Here is an 18,772-nt window from a genome sequence, read left to right as displayed (position 1 = left end):
GTCAATAAATGTAAAATAAAATAATAAAATGGTCCTACAATGATCCTAAATTGCTTTTGAAAGACCTCATCATAAGCTTGCCAATCAGCATATTCATCAGAGATCAGAGCGCTGGAGATCAACCATGAATAAGTATCTGTTTTGTGTTAAGAGGGCAAGACCCAGCAGAGGAAACACACATACACAAAGACAAGTTTTTACTAAATTTAGTAGGGTGGTGGTGGAGTTCTTCTGGTGAAAACAGCATGATGATGATGATTTGATATATTATTATTGTCATCGAGCTGATATCTACACTTAGTGATTGTGATTAGACAGTACACTTAGAATAAACATGGAGCTAAAAAAAAAAAAATGGTTTAATAAAGACATGAACTGCATGGGACATACATCAGCAGAGTGCTTTTTTTATTTGGATTTTGAGTCTGCATTGAAAAGACAAACACAATGTCACATCACAAGCAACAAACATTCAACAAACAGCAGAAGACACAGCGACACAAAGTAACATCTACTGAGCCTTGCATGCTTCAGGGATGTTCATGTTGAGGTTGACCAGGTTGGTTTTCTCAAATGTTCTTTGCTCGATGGACCTGACGATAGCTTTAGTTGTGTTAACCATAGACTCGTGGTGAACTACACAGCTGTACACCACGTCGTTCTTTTGCCACTGCTCACGGCTGAGCAATAACTGGCCATAAACAGAATAGGATCCATTATTTGCTACAGGGTTTGTGGTGTGGGACTCATAGTTTGAGTCTGCTTCCTCGTCATCAACAAGCCAAGACACAAAAACTTCCTGAGGGAAGAAGTCTTTCACATAGCAAGTCAGGGTCACTCTTTCTTTTCTAGTATGTTCTACTGGAGGCAGCATAAACACTGAAGGACGCTGAGTCTGTCCTCCTGAAAGCATGAGAGAACAATTAGGCCTCCTGCCCTGCTACAAAATACACTCATAACATGATGAGGAAGAGCTTTTCTTACCATTATTCTTCTCATAGAGCTTCTTAAATGGCTCAAGCCACTCTGAATGTTCGACAACGCAGTAGCGCTTCATCCCGTGACTCCATTCGTCATACGAGATGTCAAGCGAGAGTTTGAATGTGTTTCTTTTATCTTGAACAGGCTTCACTGATGAACCAACCATTTCATTTCCATGTTCATCTTCCCACCAAATCTTCCCGAGAGATGGCCTGTTTACCTGGATTTGACATATTATCTTTCCTTTTTTGTGTAAAAACATGTCCTCCAGTGTGGGGCCAGTGAGCTTCATGTCCACATCTGCTTCAGTGCTGAAGAAACATGCTGAGTGAGGAATTAATGGACAATTATTGTACAGAAATTGGCAACCCCCCCAAAAAATCCCCCCAAAACATCAGTTGAAATTTTACTCACATCCATGATTACTTGTGTAGGTCACAGATGAATTCACAAATGTTGCACCAATTTCATCTTTCCCGTTAAACTGACATGTAAAAGTAGTGCCATCCTGTCTCCAATCACTGGACGGTACCTTAAGAAAACTTGCAGCACTGAACAGTGTAGTTCCATTCTCGTCCTTTCTGTCCTGAGGAGGTGTTTTGATCTCGTATATTTTGCTGGTGATGTCCTCATTATTTTTCAGCCATTTAATCTCATGATGTTCTGGTGAAAAATCTTTGGCAAAGCAGGAGAAGGAAGCCTCTTTTTCCTCATCAGAGGAGACCAACACCGTAAGAGTTGGCAACTCATAAATCACCTCTGAAAAACACACACACAAATATAAATGCAGGGATATATATGAAAAATGTGCAACAGTGTAAATTTTATTTACAATATGACTATTTGTACTGCCCTACATTTATGTTCAGCTCACATGTTTCAACAGGAGTTGGGATAAATTTACAAAGGTGTGGTAAATTCTGTCTCTAATAACATTATTATTATGATTTTGTCCCTGTCTTTTCTGTCTTCCTTTTGTTTTTTGCACAAAGAATTCTGAGCTGGATGAACGGCTTTTATTGCATGAATTGTGTGAATTGAAAACCATAAATTTATTGCACAAAATAAAATACGTAAACCTGCTCGATTTCAAACCAACTACTACAACTATTTATATATGACTCAGCATAAGTCTTACTTGGCTTGATGAAATCAACTTGGCCATTTCCCGCTGGATGAGTCACGGCACATTGGAAAGGATCAGGTCCTTCCCAGTCCTGTCTCCTCACTTGGATTTGACTGACTCCTGTATAAGAGTTGCCTTTCTGAACTGGAGGATACTGAATGAAGTCTGTCAAGGCCACGCGATTTTTGGTCCATGAGAAGGCCACTGAGGAGGGTGTGAAGCCGGTGGCAAGACAGCCAAGAGTGATCATGTCTCCAGTGTCAGAACCACATTGCAGCAGAGGAAACACAGTTGGTTGAACTGAAGTTGCTAAGACAGAAAAAACAAATGTGGAAACCTGTTTTTAAATCAAAATATATACTCTGTATAATATGTAAAATCTGACTGGCTTACCTGATGTAACGGTGACCATCGTGCCTTTCCCCCAGTAGTCAAAAGCACCGTTACAGTGTCAAATATCAACACATCCAACATACAAAAACTAGCACCTTAAAGATGCCTCTGATGCCACTGAGGTTGAAATACACTATATTAAAAAGTGTAATTACCACATTTTCCATAGAAAGACTGAAGAAGCTGATTTTACCTGATGTGACGGTGACCATCGTTCCTTTTCCCCAGTAGTCAAAGTAGTCATCACAGTGACTGATTTCAACAGGACTTATGTACAAAAATACCTTACATCTTTTATTGGCTAATAAATTATTGTATCTATTCAGCAAATTAATAGCAAACATTAACAATGATGACTTGTTTTTGCTGTAAATTATATCCGAGATTTAATTAAAATGCTAAATTGTCTTCACTCAGAATATATTTTATTATTACTTACCAGAACTTACTGTGGCCTTTGTCCCTTTCCCCCAGTTGTAAAATTAGCCATGATAGTGATATATTATAATGTACTTCTAATAAAAATACTAAAAGTGTTGTTTCACATGTATGTTTTCAGTTCCCATTGTTCCTTAACCACTTCCCTTGAGGTATCTATTTCCTGTGGTCTGCATTACATTAAATTATGAGTGCTTGCTGATGGTTAGTGTAGACTTCCTCTCTATCAGACCCTCCTGTCAGCTCCAGTTCCTACAGCATGGAATTTACACAACTGCATCCACTTCATTCAGCTCAAATTGCTATTAAGCTTGATATAACTTCACTTAAGTCCTTATTTTTAACATTTAGATTAAAAAAGTGTGTTACATTCCAGTTACTGAATTGAAAATCAGCATACTTTTTTCATTTTAAATGGCCACTTCTCAGCGGTACTGCTTCACCTTGTGCTGCGGTATAAACAAATGGTATTGATCAGAATTTAATTGTTACATTATTTCCACATTCAAAACATGTAATTCCAGTCTGAAGTTTCCCTTTGTTAACTGATGAGGAAGCACCTGTGGTGGTGAGCATTGTTTCCTCTGTTACATCAATATTAACCAGTAAGGACGTTGACAACCACAAGTCCAACATGTACACATTTTTGTTCCTCTTTTGAAACTATTTCTAAGTCTAAATGTGTGTGTTATAGAAGTGCATTGAAGTTAAGGCAAAAATACTAGTTTATATGATAACTTCAACGTTATTGACCTTTAATTTGTGACCATGGTGCCCATTAACTCACTTTAACATACTTTAATTAGCCTGACATCGAATTAACTGAGTGAAAAAAACGATTTAGTCCTCTTCTATTTGTTTTCAGGATGTCAAATATACTATCGTTGCTAATATAAAGGAAAACTTATCTTTTATCTCTTATCTAACAAACAAAAGACAATTACACATAAATTCAATTTACCCTTCAACTGTGCGACTGAATACAACCCGTCTAATAAACGTGGGAAATGGCTTATTTTTGTGCATATCCTCTCTCTTTCTTGACGGCACTATGACTTTGTGTCTCAGTTCAGTTTAGGCCAGGTTTTCTTATTATTGTTATCATCAATCTTTAAACATCTCTGTTGTTCCTAAGAAGATTTGCCAGACTCATATCTCACCATCTTGTTTTCCGGATCAGCACCACATTTCGGCCTCAGTGGAAAGAGGTTTTTGTCACAGGATGTATCACTGTGGCCGCTGCTGTATCCTGCACTGTGACATAACTCCAAACAAAAACTCCACTCTGCACAGGCCATCCTGACAACCCTTTCATAACATTCAACACAGGGGACAAGAACTCAAAAATATCATATCAAATACATCTGCTGTCAAGAAATGTGACAGCCACCTCAATAGTAGTTAACACTTAGTTAAAAATGGGGACATAAATGACAGTCACCAACCGAAATCAATAAGTTATGGACAGACATTACAAACACTTACAAAAAGTAACATATGCCTTTTGGGACATAAAAGTTAAAACCTCTGTACGCCACACCTACACCTTCATATTGGGTTTCAGGTAGCAGATACTCTACAATCATATTAGTTGCATTCAATTTGTGTACGTTGCTTCCTGTATTGTTTTTCAGATTTTAGGTGATTAAAAATATTTCTTCTTTTTCAACGTGTGTTTTCCAATATCAACTAATAGATATGTGAGAGTGGGATAAAATATGCCCGAACTGCATGCTGTCACAGTCTTGTGTAGTGCTGTCTATGGTACTGATGCAGCTGCCACATTGTCGCTGTTTTAGTGATTTCCTTTTGTACTAACAACTAACCTTGGCCTCAGACTTTTTGTTTGTCACTATCATTCATATCGACAGAAGCAAATTTCAAGTGTCACCATTAAAATATACAATAACTAAGCATAACTGCCATGATAATATCGTGATAAATGATAATATCTTTTCATGGTAGTCTGGTAACATATAAAATGAAAATGAGAAAGAAAATGTGGAAGGGTGCCCAGCAACCTACATTAATTAATTGATTTTTTAATTTTTTTAATTTTTCAACCAGTGCCCACCAGAAGGTGGCGGCCTAGGTAATGCCTACATGATGCCTGTGCTTTTATCCTATCCTGGAAGATAGTGTAGATAAAAAACAACAGAAGTTACATTTGTTTGAGATTGTGGAATTAATCAGTTCATAAATAGTGAGGAAGAGGAAAATAAGCCTGATTTTGATTATTGGTAATTAACTGTGAAATGACCATGGATGTTGTCAGTCTCCTGGAGGGCTGCTCCAAAAAAGGCGATTACCAGGTACAGCTGGTTTAGAAACGGGTATCTCTCTGACCGGCCCCTCTTGACATCCACATTCTCAGAGGTTCTTTGTGGAACCTCCTGAACACTGCTGCATGGTGGCTGGCCAATGACCAAAATGACCAAATTCACTGTGCAAGTTAATCCTTGACAAGGTGGCCTTGGCAGAAAAGGTACATTATGCAGTGAGGACGGAGCCCAGAGGTGTTCAACCTGTTCCAGGAAACTCTGATTCGTTCAGTATGCTGAGCCTGCTTGCCATATGAAGATAATGATGTGCAGGGAGATGAGATCAGAGATCTCTTAAGTTTGCCATTTGTAGTTTATTCAGTCAAAATAATTAGCTGGCTAGCTAAGGCTATAACAAAGCCAACTAAGCTAGCAAGCAGCTGTCAGAGCAGCAGTCACTCAGTAGTTGCAAACACAAAGTCGATTGTTGAACCAATAAATAATTAAGAGTCAGTAAAATCTGTTAAAAGTAGTGTTGAAGTTTCTTAAATTTTATTTATTCTTCACAAAATACCTACCATAAGTCAAAAAAATGAGACAAGTCTTCACATTTACGTTTTCAGAACATAATATTTCATGTATGTGTTACATTAGTATTTCTGATTAGTGCTGCGTAAAAACTTTATTGAAACTGAATGTGAGACTGTGAGCGCGTGAAAAGCAGAAAGCTTCAAGTTGTTTTGACATGTTGAGTTTTTGTACAGCGTTGCTCCTTCCTGTCTCACTGTGGCTATCGAGCACAATAATAAACAGCAGAATCTTCAGTCTTCAGACTGTTCATCTGCAGATACACCTGCTGTCTGCTGTTGTCTCTGGAGATGGTAAACCGGCCTTTCACTGACGGAGAGTAGTATTTGGTGTTACCACTACCAACAAATGAAACCCAATCCAGCCCTTTTCCAGGAGCCTGTCTGATCCAGTGCATATCGTAAACACTGAATGTGAATCCAGAGGCTGTACAGGTCAGTCTGTGGTGTTCTCCAGACCTTTTAGCCACTGCTTCAGATTCTGTCAGACCACCATGAACACCTGTTAAGACAAAAAACAAGTACACAGCAGTCATTTGCTTTAAGCTGATAATTTTGTTAAGAAAACATCATCTCAAGATCAGTGTAGATCTTCACCTGCCCAGCAGAGAGTTAAAAGCAGCAGTCCTGTACTATAGTCCATCATGTTAAACTGTGTGTCCACTGTTCTCTGTCCTCCTCTCTGCAGTCAGATAAGTAGAGGTGGAAGACATGTGAGTTTTGCATTGACTCCTCCTCACAGTGTGGAACTGGATTTGACTTGGATCTCAGTTACTGTGACACCAGCCAGTTAAATTTGAATTAGGCAAATCTAAAATTTAAACCTACTTAGTTTGAATTTTCTGTTTGAAGTAGATCAGCACACCATCCAACAAACAATATTAAACATAACCGCAGCTGAATTATCATCATACAAAATCTTGACTCTGCCAAAAATGTCATGGTTTTGGCTAAAAAGACTACATTAACAAATGCACAGCTTTCTCTTTTGAACAGAGCTTTAAATTTCATTCCCACTAGGGGCAGCAATAAAAATATCAGACCTCAAGCCAGGCTTGACCTCCAAAATTACCACAGGAGACTTAAACTCCTTGCTTATTATGGTGATGAGGGAATCTCTGAAAAACAGCCCTTTACCCCCGGCTCCAAATGGACTCCTCCAGATGTCAAGATACCCATCCATATTTCGTAATTTGATTAAACTAGATCTTGATTATTTTCATAACTCATTTCAAATAATAAGAACTGAGTCTAATCTAACACCTGAAGAAAACTTGGCTTTGAAAGAGCTTATACAGAATAGAGATATTGTTATTAAACCGGCAGATAAGGGCAGCGTGGTAGTAGTCATGGATCTTGAGCAGTATTTATGGGAGGGATACAGACAATTAAATGATAAGAGATATTATTCCAAATTAGATAAACCTATTTATTTAAAACTTTAATAACTCAAATATTTCATAAAATACATGAGAAGAAATTAATCACTTCTAAACAATGTAATTATCTTATTGGGGACTCTCAGCCTAGAGCTAGGCGGTTTTATTTGCTCCCCAAAATCCATGATCCTGCTAGCTGGAGTAAGCCCTTCCAGATCCCCCCCAGGGCGCCCTATAGTTTTTGACTGTAGCAGTGAAACTTATAGATCTGCTGAGTTTATTGACTACTATTTGAACCCTCTGGCCAAAAAAAACATAAGAGTTATATTAAAGATACATATGATTTTATAAATAAGATTAAAGATCTAGTTATCCCTAATAATTCCATATTATTCACTATTGATGTAGATAGCCTTTACCCTAGTATTCATATACAGGAGGGTATCTTAGCTATTAAGAATATTTTATGTCAACATTATGATAAGAAAAGACCTAGAAGGAACTATTTCAGTTGTTAGAGATCAATCAGTCCACTACTCATCACAATTCAGTTGATTTTTTTCGATACCACTACATTTAAGGACCCCAAATTTACAACACACAACCAATTGGACATTAAGGTTTATTTCAAGGATACGGACACGCATGCACTTTTGCATAAGAGCAGTCATCACCCTAAGCATACTTTTGCAGGCCTAATTAAATCTCAGCTATTACGATTTCACAGAATCTGTACACAACCTGAAGATTTCAAGCAGGCTACAAAAACGTTATTCTCTGCTTTGTCCACCAGGGGGTACTCTAGGACTTTCCTTAGGAACTGTTTTAAAACTTTCTTGCAGGTTAAACCCATACAGGTTACCACAGCTCTGCCCTTTGTCACCACTTATTCACCTCAACAGTACAATTAGTCAGGCATATTAAGAATAATTTGGAGGTTAGCATGAGGTCAAATTCACCTGATAATGAGGTCAGAATTAATGCTGCTTTTAGGAAAAATAAGAATCTCCAGCAATACCTGGTGAGGTCAAAGGTCAAATCTGGGTCACAATGATCTTCTGGCCCACAGAAGAATTATTTTAAACAACAGGAGTGGGTATATGACTTGTCCGAACAGACAGTTTTCAGAACTGCTAAACAAGGGAATGTTGCTTCCAAAAATTGCATATATTTGATATCCTGCGAACAGTGTGGAAAAAGATATGTTCGTTTTACTGTGCATAAACATACCATCCTAAAACAAAAAAAATACTTACCGGCATGTTGTTCAGCATTTCATCTCCCATAGGTGGGATGCAGTACAGGCTTTGGTCCTTGAATCTAATCCATGGCCCACGGTCTCTCTCTCTCTCTCTCTCTCTCTCTCTCTCTCTCTCTCTCTCTCTCTCTCTCTCTCTCTCTCTCACACACACACACACACACACACACACACACACACACACACACACACACACACGCACCCCTTTGGATCTTTGCTGAACCACTGAGGACTGAAAAAGGCCTGAAAAGACAAAGACAGGAATGAGCCTTTCTAAGTCAGGAAAAGACAAAGCTGATTATTGTTGGTTATATTTCATAGGCAGAAGTAACAGGACTTAATGAAATTGTTGACATGTGGTTGGAAGCTCAGTTGCAAATTGAATGTGATGTCTAGATTTCTGGCTGTAGATTTTATCTTGGTTGCAAGTTTGCTTGCTCAGTGACCGAGCAAGCAAACTTGCAACCAAGATAAACCAAGATTATGACTTCTGTCTTGTCTGAGTTCAACTGCAGAAAGTTACAAATCATCATTTCTCAATAGAAGTGAATCAATCCATTAAACTGCCAACATTATCCCTTTGAAAGGACAAGTATGTTTGTGGATTGTCAGTGTAGCAGTGATAGGTACTGAGGGGCTTTTATTCACATTTACTGATGGTTTGTGTTATTGTGGATCTCTGGCACAGTAATACACAGCAGTGTCTTCAGGCTGCACATTCTGTCTGTTCAGAGTCACTGTGTTGCTGGAGGAGTCTGAGTCAATACTGAACTTGTTCTTCAGTGAATTGTTGTAGAATGTGGTGGATCCAACAGCTGCATATCCAATCCACTCCAGTCCTTTCCCTGTAGGCTGTCTGATCCAACCTGTAAAGTAGCTGCTAAGAGAATAAGAGACCTGACAGGTGATGGTCAGACGTTGACCTGGCTGCACAGTCACAGAGGCTGGCTGTGTCAACTGTTCACACTTCACACCTGTGGAGGAAAACATGTTGAATATTGAATCAGTGTCATAGCAGTGAACAGTGGGTGTGCTGTGATCAGACTGTCAGTGTCTCTGCCTCAGTGAGACTCACAGGACCCAGCAGCAGCAGCAGCAGCAGCAGCAGCAGCAGCAGCAGCAGCAGAGAACATGGTTGATGTTGAACTTCTACCTATAGGTTCTCTCAGCATCCTGCAGGACTGACATGTACCTGCAGATTCTGGCAGATAACTGCAGGTGAAACCTCCAACTCCAGCCTCTTCCAACAACTTCCATCTGCTGATTCTTGCAAACAGAAGGCTGAAATATGTACACGTAGTATAACTTTTGTTCATGTCTGGACAATGATTGCAGCAGAATCTTCAGTCTTCAGACTGTTCATCTGCAGATACAGCTGCTGTCTGCTGTCGTCTCTGGAGATGGTAAACCGGCCTTGCACTGACTCAGAGTAGTGGATAGTGCTGCCACCACCACTACTGATAGAAGAGATCCACTCCAGTGCTTTTCCAGGAGCCTGTCTGACCCAGTTCATAGCGTAGTGACTGAATGTGAATCCAGAGGCTGTACAGGTCAATCTGTGAGATTCTCCAGACGTTTTAACCACTGCTTCAGATTGTGTCAGAGTCTGACCATCAACACCTGTCAAGAGGAATAAAAACATCAAGTGAAATAAGCTGATGACACAAATAAAAGCTATATTAGATTCAGATCAGTGTAGATCTTCACCTGCCCAGCAGAGAGTTAAAAGCAGCAGTCCTGTCCTATAGTCCATCATGTTAAACTGTGTGTCCACTGTTCTCTGTCCTCCTCTCTGCAGTCAGATAAGTAGAGGTGGAAGACATGTGAGTTTTGCATTGACTCCTCCTCACAGAGAGGAACTGGATTTGACTTGGATCTCAGTTACTGTTTGATGAAACTGCAGAATGAATGTTTACTGTACATCAGTCATTCCTCCAAGAGTCCCTCTGACATGTTTCAGTATAATTTCCACCATTTGACAATGTTTCTACATTTTGCAGTAAGTGGCTATTACTAAACTACAGTATAATAGATAAATATTTTCTAACAATGTGCTCAGAATTCAGACCATCTTCAGGACATCAGGACAAAGAAAACTCCTTTGTTGGTCTTGAGAAACAATGATATAGGAGTTGTGATGCCAGCCAGCTACCTTTGATTTAGGCAACTCTAAATTTGAAACCTACTAAGTTTGAATTTTGTGTTTGAGATATGTGTATGAGATTGTTGACATGTGGTTAGAAGCTCAGTTGCAAATTGAATGTGATGTCTAGATTTCTGAGTGTAGATTTTCTCTTGGTTGCAAGTTTGCTTGCTTGGTGGTCATGACCAAAGATGATGACTTCTGTCTTGTCTGAGTTCAGCTGCAGAAAGTTACAAATCATCATTTCTCAATTCAAGTGAAGCACTTCATTAAACAGCCAACATTATCTGGTTGAAAGGATAAGTACATTTGTGGATTGTCAGTGTAGCAGTGATAGGTACTGAGGGGTTTTTAATTCAGGTCTGCTGATGGTTTGTGTTATTGTGGATCTCTGGCACAGTAATACACAGCAGTGTCTTCAGGCTGCACATTCTGTCCATTTAGAGTCACTGTGTTGCTGGAGGAGTCTAAGTCAATACTGAACTTGTTCTTCAGTGAATCTTTGTAGTGTGTGGTGGATCCAACAGCTGCATGTCCAATCCACTCCAGTCCTTTCCCTGCAGGCTGTCTGAACCAACCTGTGTAGTAGCCGCTAACAGAATAAGAGACCTGACAGGTGATGGTCAGACGTTGACCTGGCTGCACAGTCACAGAGGCTGGCTGTGTCAACTGTACACACTTCACACCTGTGGAGGAAAACATGTTGAATATTGAATCAGTGTCATAGCAGTGAACAGTGGGTGTGCTGTGATCAGACTGGAGATGGTAAACCGGCCTTTCATTGTCTCAGAGTAGGATTTGCTGCTGCTACCACCATAACTGATAGCAGCAATCCACTCCAGTCCTTTTCCAGGAGCCTGTCTGACCCAGCTCATCCAGTGGCTGCTGAGTGTGAATCCAGAGGCTGTACAGGTCAATCTGTGAGATTCTCCAGACGTTTTAACCACTGCTTCAGATTGTGTCAGAGTCTGACCATCAACACCTGTCAAGAGGAATAAAACATCAAGTGAAATAAGCTGATGACACAAATAAAAGCTATATTAGATTCAGATCAGTGTAGATCTTCACCTGCCCAGCAGAGAGTTAAAAGCAGCAGTCCTGTCCTATAGTCCATCATGTTAAACTGTGTGTCCACTGTTCTCTGTCCTCCTCTCTGCAGTCAGATAAGTAGAGGTGGAAGACATGTGAGTTTTGCATTGACTCCTCCTCACAGAGAGGAACTGGATTTGACTTGGATCTCAGTTACTGCTTGATGAAAATGTAGAATGAATGTTTACTGTACATCAGTCATTCCTCCAAGAGTCTCTCTGACATGTTTCAGTATAATTTGTGCAACAGGTTGACTAACACATTATTCAAGGAGGTTGTGCTTCACTGTTACTACAGTCTGCATCATATGATGACTTTGCTAATGTTTATACATTTTGCATGACCAAAGATGATGACATCTGTCTTGTCTGAGTTCAGCTGCAGAAAGTCACAAATCATCAATTCTGAATTGTAGTGAATCTGCCAACTGCCAACATTATCCTGTTTTACATGATAAATACATTTGCCCATTGTCAGTGTAGCAGTGATAGGGACTGAGAGGTGCCAAAGACCCCACATCCCAAGGACCCTAGCTGCTACAGGCCGGTGGTGTGATGGCTGTGGTTTTGGCCACTGTGTGTTTCCTCTGCTTCACTGCCTACGACTGATGCTGCGTTTCTTTGTTACGCCCACAGCAGGTTGGAGTGGGAGAGAGAGGCGGGCCGATCTACTAGGGAGCATGCTCCAGAGTCGCACCTGCACCTCATCAGATAATCAACCCGGCTTCTTAAGCTGCCCCGTGCTTCACTCCTGTGCCGGACTATTCTCTCAGTTTCTCTAGTGCGCGGCTCGCCCGGTGTCTGCTTGTCTCTTGATCTTGCTCCTCCTGTGTGCATTGTTTTCCTGATCGCTGGTGTTCTGTCACTGTGAGACTTTTTCATAGTCGCCTTTGGTTTACATTTTGTAGTTTGCCTCCCGGTTCTTTTCTGGTGAGTTCTGAGTTTTGTTTTGCTACTCTGTGTTTATTCCGTTTTTTCCCCTCTGTGGTGATTCTTAGTTCGTTTTTTGCTTGTGAGCATTTTCCCCTGTCTAAGGAGATTTTTGTTGTACTTTGTTTAATAAATTCTTAGTATTTTTGTCTCTGCATTTTGGGTCCTGGCCTTCCTTGTCTCTGACCGTAACAGGTGGCATGTAGTGTAATTTTTTTCTAACAGATGTGTGATGATGATATGTATCCACTGAAGAAATAGAACATAATGTTATAATCAATGGTAGCAAATGACTGAAGAAGATTGATTTGTTGAGCCTGATATTATAGTAGCTCTGATGAAGTGTAATACTGTGATGCACTGCCCTCAGAGTGACACCTGGCCACAGCCGATATACTGAGCGTGAATCTGTGATACACTGTGACAGAGGGCGGAGAGATCATGGATATGACAGAAGGAGAATGCTCATGGTCTGAGGTTTTGAGGATCATGAATATATGACAGGAGAGTGCTCGTAGTCTGAGATCTTGAGATGCACCTCGTGGCCTTGCAGGTGTTCGGGCAGCTGCTACTCTGTGTGACCTAACATACCCTCGCTGTCCTGAAGTAACCTTAAAGCATGTATTCTTTATAATTGTGTGTTTACTATAATCACTGAAGGATTGAAAGTTCTCATAATCACTTTATGTGCACTTAATGACCAAAGTATTGTTTTTATGCTTTCTGTTATACACTCTGTGCCTGCAATAAAGTTATAAACCTTTTTTTATTTTTAGTATGGAAAAGCCTAAAAGATAATGATGTAATTTGGAAAGAATAGAGAGAAAATAAAGAGAATACATCCTTGGGATGCACCTTTGATGCAACAATGCAAATGTGGGAAAGATAGGGGATTTAAGGTCAGAGCGGCCGCCCTGAGATGACTTTATGGTGTAAGATGAGAAGCAACTCACAAAAAAACAAAAGATGCCCTCAGGGCGTGGTAAACACCTAGCTGAAGTGTATAAAAGACAGGGCACTGACCATTGTAAGTCGGAGTTCGTCAGGATTGCACTCTGTGCGTTTCTGAATGTGTTCCCCTTTATTGCTGGCAATAAAGTACTTTGCTCCTTGGACTTCTGACTCATGCAGAGTTTTATTGGACACCTTTTTATTTTTATTCAACACCTTTTCATCTTTATTGGACACCTTGTTATTTTTACACTTTTTTTAATCTTTATTGGACTTTTTTTTTTTTTTTAAAGGAAGATTTCTCTGAAACAATTGGACGGCTGTTTTTGAGTGTTTTGGCCTGATTGTGGTTTGTGCATTTGGCCTTCACATTCCACGACAGGCACTAACATCGCACCTCATGAAGGCCTTGGAGCGGCTGGTCCTTGCCCACCAGCGCCCCCTGGTGAGCTCGTCCATGGACCCCCTGCAGTTTGCGTACCAGCCTGGCATCGGAGTGGACGATGCCCTCATCTTCCTGCTCCATCGAGCCCTGTCTCACCTGGAGTCGCCTGGGAGCTGTGTTTGGGTCCTTTTCCTGGACCTCAGCAGTGCTTTCAACACCATCAAGCCAGCCATCCTGAGAAACAAGCTGGAGCTTTCGGGAGTGGACCAACACCTCACATGCTGGATAGTGGACTACCTCTACAACCGCCCACAGTATGTGAGGACACGGGACTGTGTGTCAGGCACTGTCCTCTGCAGTGTGGGGGCCCCCCAGGGAATGGTGCTGGCACCGTTCCTCTTCACCCTCTACACAGCTGACTATTCCCACCTGTCACCCACCTGCCACCTGCAGAAGTTCTCTGATGACTCTGCCATTGTCGGCCTCATCACAAATGGGGACGATAGGTCATACAGGGGACTCATCCAGGACTTTGTGGACTGGTGTCAGCAGAACCACCTGCTGATCAATGCGGATAAAACCAAGTAGCTGGTTGTGGACTTCCGTCGGTGCCTGCACTCTCCCCCATCACCAGTGAACATCCAGGGAAGGGACATTGAGATGGTGACATCTTATAAGTACCTGGATGTTCATCTGAACAACAAACTGGACTGGACTCATAACACCACTGCACTTTATAAAAAAGGACAGAGCAGACTCTACCTGCTCAGGAGGCTGAGGTCTTTTGGGGTGCGTGGGGCACTCCTGAAGACCTTCTATGACTCTGTTGTGGCCTCTGCCTTGTTCTACGGTGTAGTCTGCTGGGGGAGCAGCATCACAGCAGCTGACAGGAAGAGGCTGGACAAATTGTTCAGTAAGGCCAGCTCTGTGCTGGGATGCCCTCTGGAACAGGTGGAGGAGGTGGGGGAGAGGAGGATGACAGACAATGACTCCCACCCACTCCAATACACGCTCACTGCACTCAGGAGCTCCATCAGTGATGGAGGATGCTACATCCAAAGTGTGTGAAGGAGTGGTATCGCAGGTCATTCCTTCTTGCAGCTGTCAGACTACACAACAAGAACTGCTGAAAGTAATTTATCTGTAAATCATCTGTAAATTACCTGTGCAATAATCTGGGCAATAACTGGGGCAATAATCTTTGCAATTCATCCTGTACATAACAGGCCGCAAATACAATTTCTAATTTAAGACAATGCTTATTTTTACGACACTCTTTTATATATACTTGCTGTTTTTACCTAATTCTATCTTTTACTGGTGCTGCTGTAAATTGGAATTTTCCCTTGCGGGGCAAATAAAGGTGTATTGAATTGAATTGAATTGAATTGAATTGAGAGGCTTTTATTCAGGTCTGCTGATGGTTTGTGTTATTGTGGTTCTCTGGCACAGTAATACACAGCAGTGTCTTCAGGCTGCACATTCTGTCCATTTAGAGTCACTGTGTTGCTGGAGGAGTCTGAGTCAATACTGAACTTGTTCTTCAGTGAATCTTTGAAGGATGTGGTGTATCCAACAGCTACATGTCCAATCCACTCCATCCTTTTCCCTGCAGGCTGTCTGATCCAAGCTGTGTAGTGGCTGCCAACAGAATAAGAGACCTGACAGGTGATGGTCAGACGTTGACCTGGCTGCACAGTCACAGAGGCTGGCTGTGTCAACTCTTCACACTTCACACCTGTGGAGGAAAACATGTTGAATACTGAATCAGTGTCATAGCAGTGAACAGTGGGTGTGCTGTGATCAGACTGTCAGTATCTCTGCCTCAGTGAGACTCACAGGATCCAGCAGCAGCAGCAGCAGCAGCAGCAGCAGCAGCAGCAGCAGCAGCAGCAGCAGCAGCAGCAGCAGAGAACATGGTTGATGTTGAAGGTGATCTGATGGAGCTTCTCTTCTTCTGCTGCAACTGACAGCATGAAATCAAGTCTGAGCAGACAAAATCATATCAGACAAAATCACTGACTGTCATTTAGTGTTTATCACAGGAATTGAAAAATTATTTTATACTCCTGTATTATGACTTACTTTTGAGGCCAAACAATGTAAACAGTGATGTGGCCGAAATATGTACATGTAGTATATCTTTCATTAATATCTGGACAATGATTTCAGCAGAATCTTCATTCTTCAGACTGTTCATCTGCAGATACAGCTGCTCTCTGCTGTTGTCTCTGGAGATGGTAAACCGGCCTTTCACTGACTCAGAGTAGTAAGTGGTGCTACCACTGCCACTGCTTATGTAAGCAATCCACTCCAGTCCTTTTCCAGGAGCCTGTCTGACCCACTGCATAGCATAGTCACTGAATGTGAATCCAGAGGCTGTACAGGTCAATCTGTGAGATTCTCCAGACGTTTTAACCACTGGTTCAGATTGTGTCAGAGTCCAACCATCAACACCTGTCAAGAGGAACAAAAACATCAAGTGAAATAAGCTGATGACACAAATAAAAGCTATATTAGATTCAGATCAGTGTAGATCTTCACCTGCCCAGCAGAGAGTTAAAAGCAGCAGTCCTGTCCTATAGTCCATCATGTTAAACTGTGTGTCCACTGTTCTCTGTCCTCCTCTCTGCAGTCAGATAAGTAGAGGTGGAAGACATGTGAGTTTTGCATTGACTCCTCCTCACAGTGTGGAACTGGATTTGACTTGGATCTCAGTTACTGTTTGGTGAAACTGCAGAATGAATGTTTACTGTACATCAGTCATTCCTCCAAGAGTCCCTCTGACATGTTTCAGTATAATTTGTGCAACAGGTTGACAAACACATTATTCAAGGAGGTTGTGCTTCACTGTTACTACAGTCTGCATCATGTGATGACTTTGACAATTTTTATACATTTTGCAAAAAGTGGCTATTACTGAACTACAGTATAATAGAATTTTTTTTCTCATAATGTGCTCAGAATTCAGACCATCTTCAGGACATCAGGAGAAACAAAACCCCTTTGTTGGTCTTGAGAAACAATAATGTAGGACTTGTGATACCAGCCAGTTAAATTTGATGTCAGCAACTCAAATTTGAAACCTACTCAGTTTGAATTTTGTGTTTGAGATATGTATATGAGATTGTTGACATGTGGTTGGAAGCTCAGTTCCAAATTCAATGTGATGTCCAGATTTTCTCTTGGTTGCAAGTTTGCTTGCTCGGTGGTCATGACCAAAGATGATGACTTCTGCCTTGTCTGAGTTCAGCTGCAGAAAGTTACAAATCATCATTACTCCACAGTAGTGAAACTGCCAACATTATCCTGTTTAACAGACAAGTACATTTAGGTCTTGTCAGTATAGCAGTGATAGGTACTGAGGGGTTTTTAATTCAGGTCTGCTGATGGTTTGTGTTATTGTGGATCTCTGGCACAGTAATACACAGCAGTGTCTCCAGGCTGCACATTCTGTCCATTTAGAGTCACTGTGTTGCTGGAGGAGTCTAAGTCAATACTGAACTTGTTCTTCAGTGAATCTTTGTAGTCTGTGGTGGTTCCAAAAGATGCATGTCCAATCCACTCCAGTCTTTTCCCTGCAGGCTGTCTGATCCAAGCTGTGTAGTAGTCGCTAACAGAATAAGAGACCTGACAGGTGATGGTCAGACGTTGACCTGGCTGCACAGTCACAGAGGCTGGCTGTGTCAACTCTTCACACTTCACACCTGTGGAGGAAAACATGTTGAATATTGAATCAGTGTCAGTGAACAGTGGGTGTGCTGTGATGACACTGTCAGTGTCTCTGCCTCAGTGAGACTCACAGGATCCAGCAGCAGCAGCAGCAGCAGCAGCAGCAGCAGCAGCAGCAGCAGCAGCAGCAGCAGCAGCAGCAGCAGCAGCAGCAGCAGCAGCAGAGCTACAGAGAACATGGTTGATGTTGAAGGTGATCTGATGGAGCTTCTCTTCTTCTGCTGCAACTGACAGCATGATATCAAATCTTTATAGCAGACAAAATCTGACAAAATTGAGATTGGAATTATTGTCATTTACAGTCAGATCAGCAGAAAATTTACTTTTCCTGTTTCTGAGGGCTGAGAGCAGAACCTTCACCCACAACATCTGCCAACATCTTAAAGATTCCTGCATTTGTAAATTCTAGCAGACAGCTTAGCCAAGACTTGCACCTTTCAGTTCTCTCAGCATCCTGCAGGACTGACATGTACCTGCAGACTCTGGCAGATAACTGCAGATGAAACTTCCACCTCCAGCCTCTTCCAACAACTTGCATCTGCTGATTCTTGCAGACAGCAGAAGCCGAAGCCTCTACATTCAGCCTCTGCCAACTACCTGCACCCAGCAACTTGCTGTTGAAGCCTCCACCTGTAGAAGTGTGGATTGCATTTGTGAACTGATGAAATAGTTTGACCAAATGAAAGTGTCAAATTTTATTCTGTGCAGTGACTACAAATATTTAATAAAGTCAGAGGAGAGAAACTACATACAGTATGTACAGCTGTGTTGAACAAACAGCAGCACTGACGTCTCTGTGATTATAGTTAGTGACACGTGATCAACATTATTAATGGTGAAGTCTAACTTGTTAAAAACTCTGTCTTAATTGCATGAAAAGTTGCAGGCTTTTTTTATGGGCAGACATGAAAGTCTCCTTATCGTGAGAGAGGAGAAAGAATGTTGACACTGACTGCCATTTAGTGGTTATCAAAAGGTCTGCAACATTAATTGACTGACTTTAGAGGCCAAACAATGTAAACATTAATGTGGATGAATATATACATGTAGTGTATCTTTATTCATATCTGGACAATGATTTCAGCAGAATCTTCAGTCTTCAGACTGTCCATCTGCAGAT

At 41.3% G+C, this 18,772-nt stretch overlaps 2 protein-coding genes and 1 gene segment (V, D, J or C); 1 reads left to right on the top strand and 2 right to left on the bottom strand.

Annotated features, from left to right (window-relative positions):
• Positions 1 to 403: 403 nt before the first annotated feature.
• On the bottom strand, positions 404 to 17,831 carry LOC139343215 (immunoglobulin mu heavy chain-like). The segment is given in 7 exon segments: positions 404 to 903; positions 985 to 1,305; positions 1,396 to 1,740; positions 2,120 to 2,416; positions 2,694 to 2,741; positions 17,322 to 17,639; positions 17,798 to 17,831. Coding segments are annotated over 7 exon segments (1,755 nt in total).
• LOC139343087 (uncharacterized) lies at positions 5,990 to 10,179 on the bottom strand. The gene is made up of 5 exons (XM_070980487.1): positions 10,131 to 10,179; positions 9,748 to 10,043; positions 9,162 to 9,350; positions 6,384 to 6,438; positions 5,990 to 6,288 (listed from the first exon to the last, which is right to left on the bottom strand). The coding sequence occupies exons 1-5, from the start codon at positions 10,177 to 10,179 to the stop codon at positions 5,990 to 5,992; spliced, it is 888 nt and encodes a 295-aa protein (XP_070836588.1).
• Positions 17,830 to 18,772, top strand: part of LOC139343200 (antigen LPMC-61-like) — a 12,950-nt gene continuing 12,007 nt past the window's right edge. The window contains exon 1 of the mRNA XM_070980692.1: positions 17,830 to 17,845. Coding sequence (XP_070836793.1) covers positions 17,830 to 17,845 — 16 coding nt within the window. The remainder of the gene's footprint in view (positions 17,846 to 18,772) is intronic.

Source organism: Chaetodon trifascialis, chromosome 15 (genome assembly GCF_039877785.1).
Source record: "Chaetodon trifascialis isolate fChaTrf1 chromosome 15, fChaTrf1.hap1, whole genome shotgun sequence".
Classification (NCBI taxonomy): Eukaryota; Metazoa; Chordata; class Actinopteri; order Chaetodontiformes; family Chaetodontidae; genus Chaetodon; species Chaetodon trifascialis.
This window is presented reverse-complemented; position numbering and strand designations above follow the sequence as displayed.

Excerpts from the sequence above, each read along its gene's own strand:
- LOC139343087 (XM_070980487.1), bottom strand. The coding sequence starts at position 10,179 with ATGATGGACTATAGGACAGGACTGCTGCTTTTAACTCTCTGCTGGGCA. Across the intron at positions 6,439-9,161 it reads CAGACTCCTCCAGCAACACA|TTTAACATGATGGACTATAG; the intron begins GTGACTCTGAAC and ends GTGGACACACAG. Across the intron at positions 6,289-6,383 it reads TTTAACTCTCTGCTGGGCAG|GTGTTCATGGTGGTCTGACA; the intron begins GTGAAGATCTAC and ends TTGTCTTAACAG.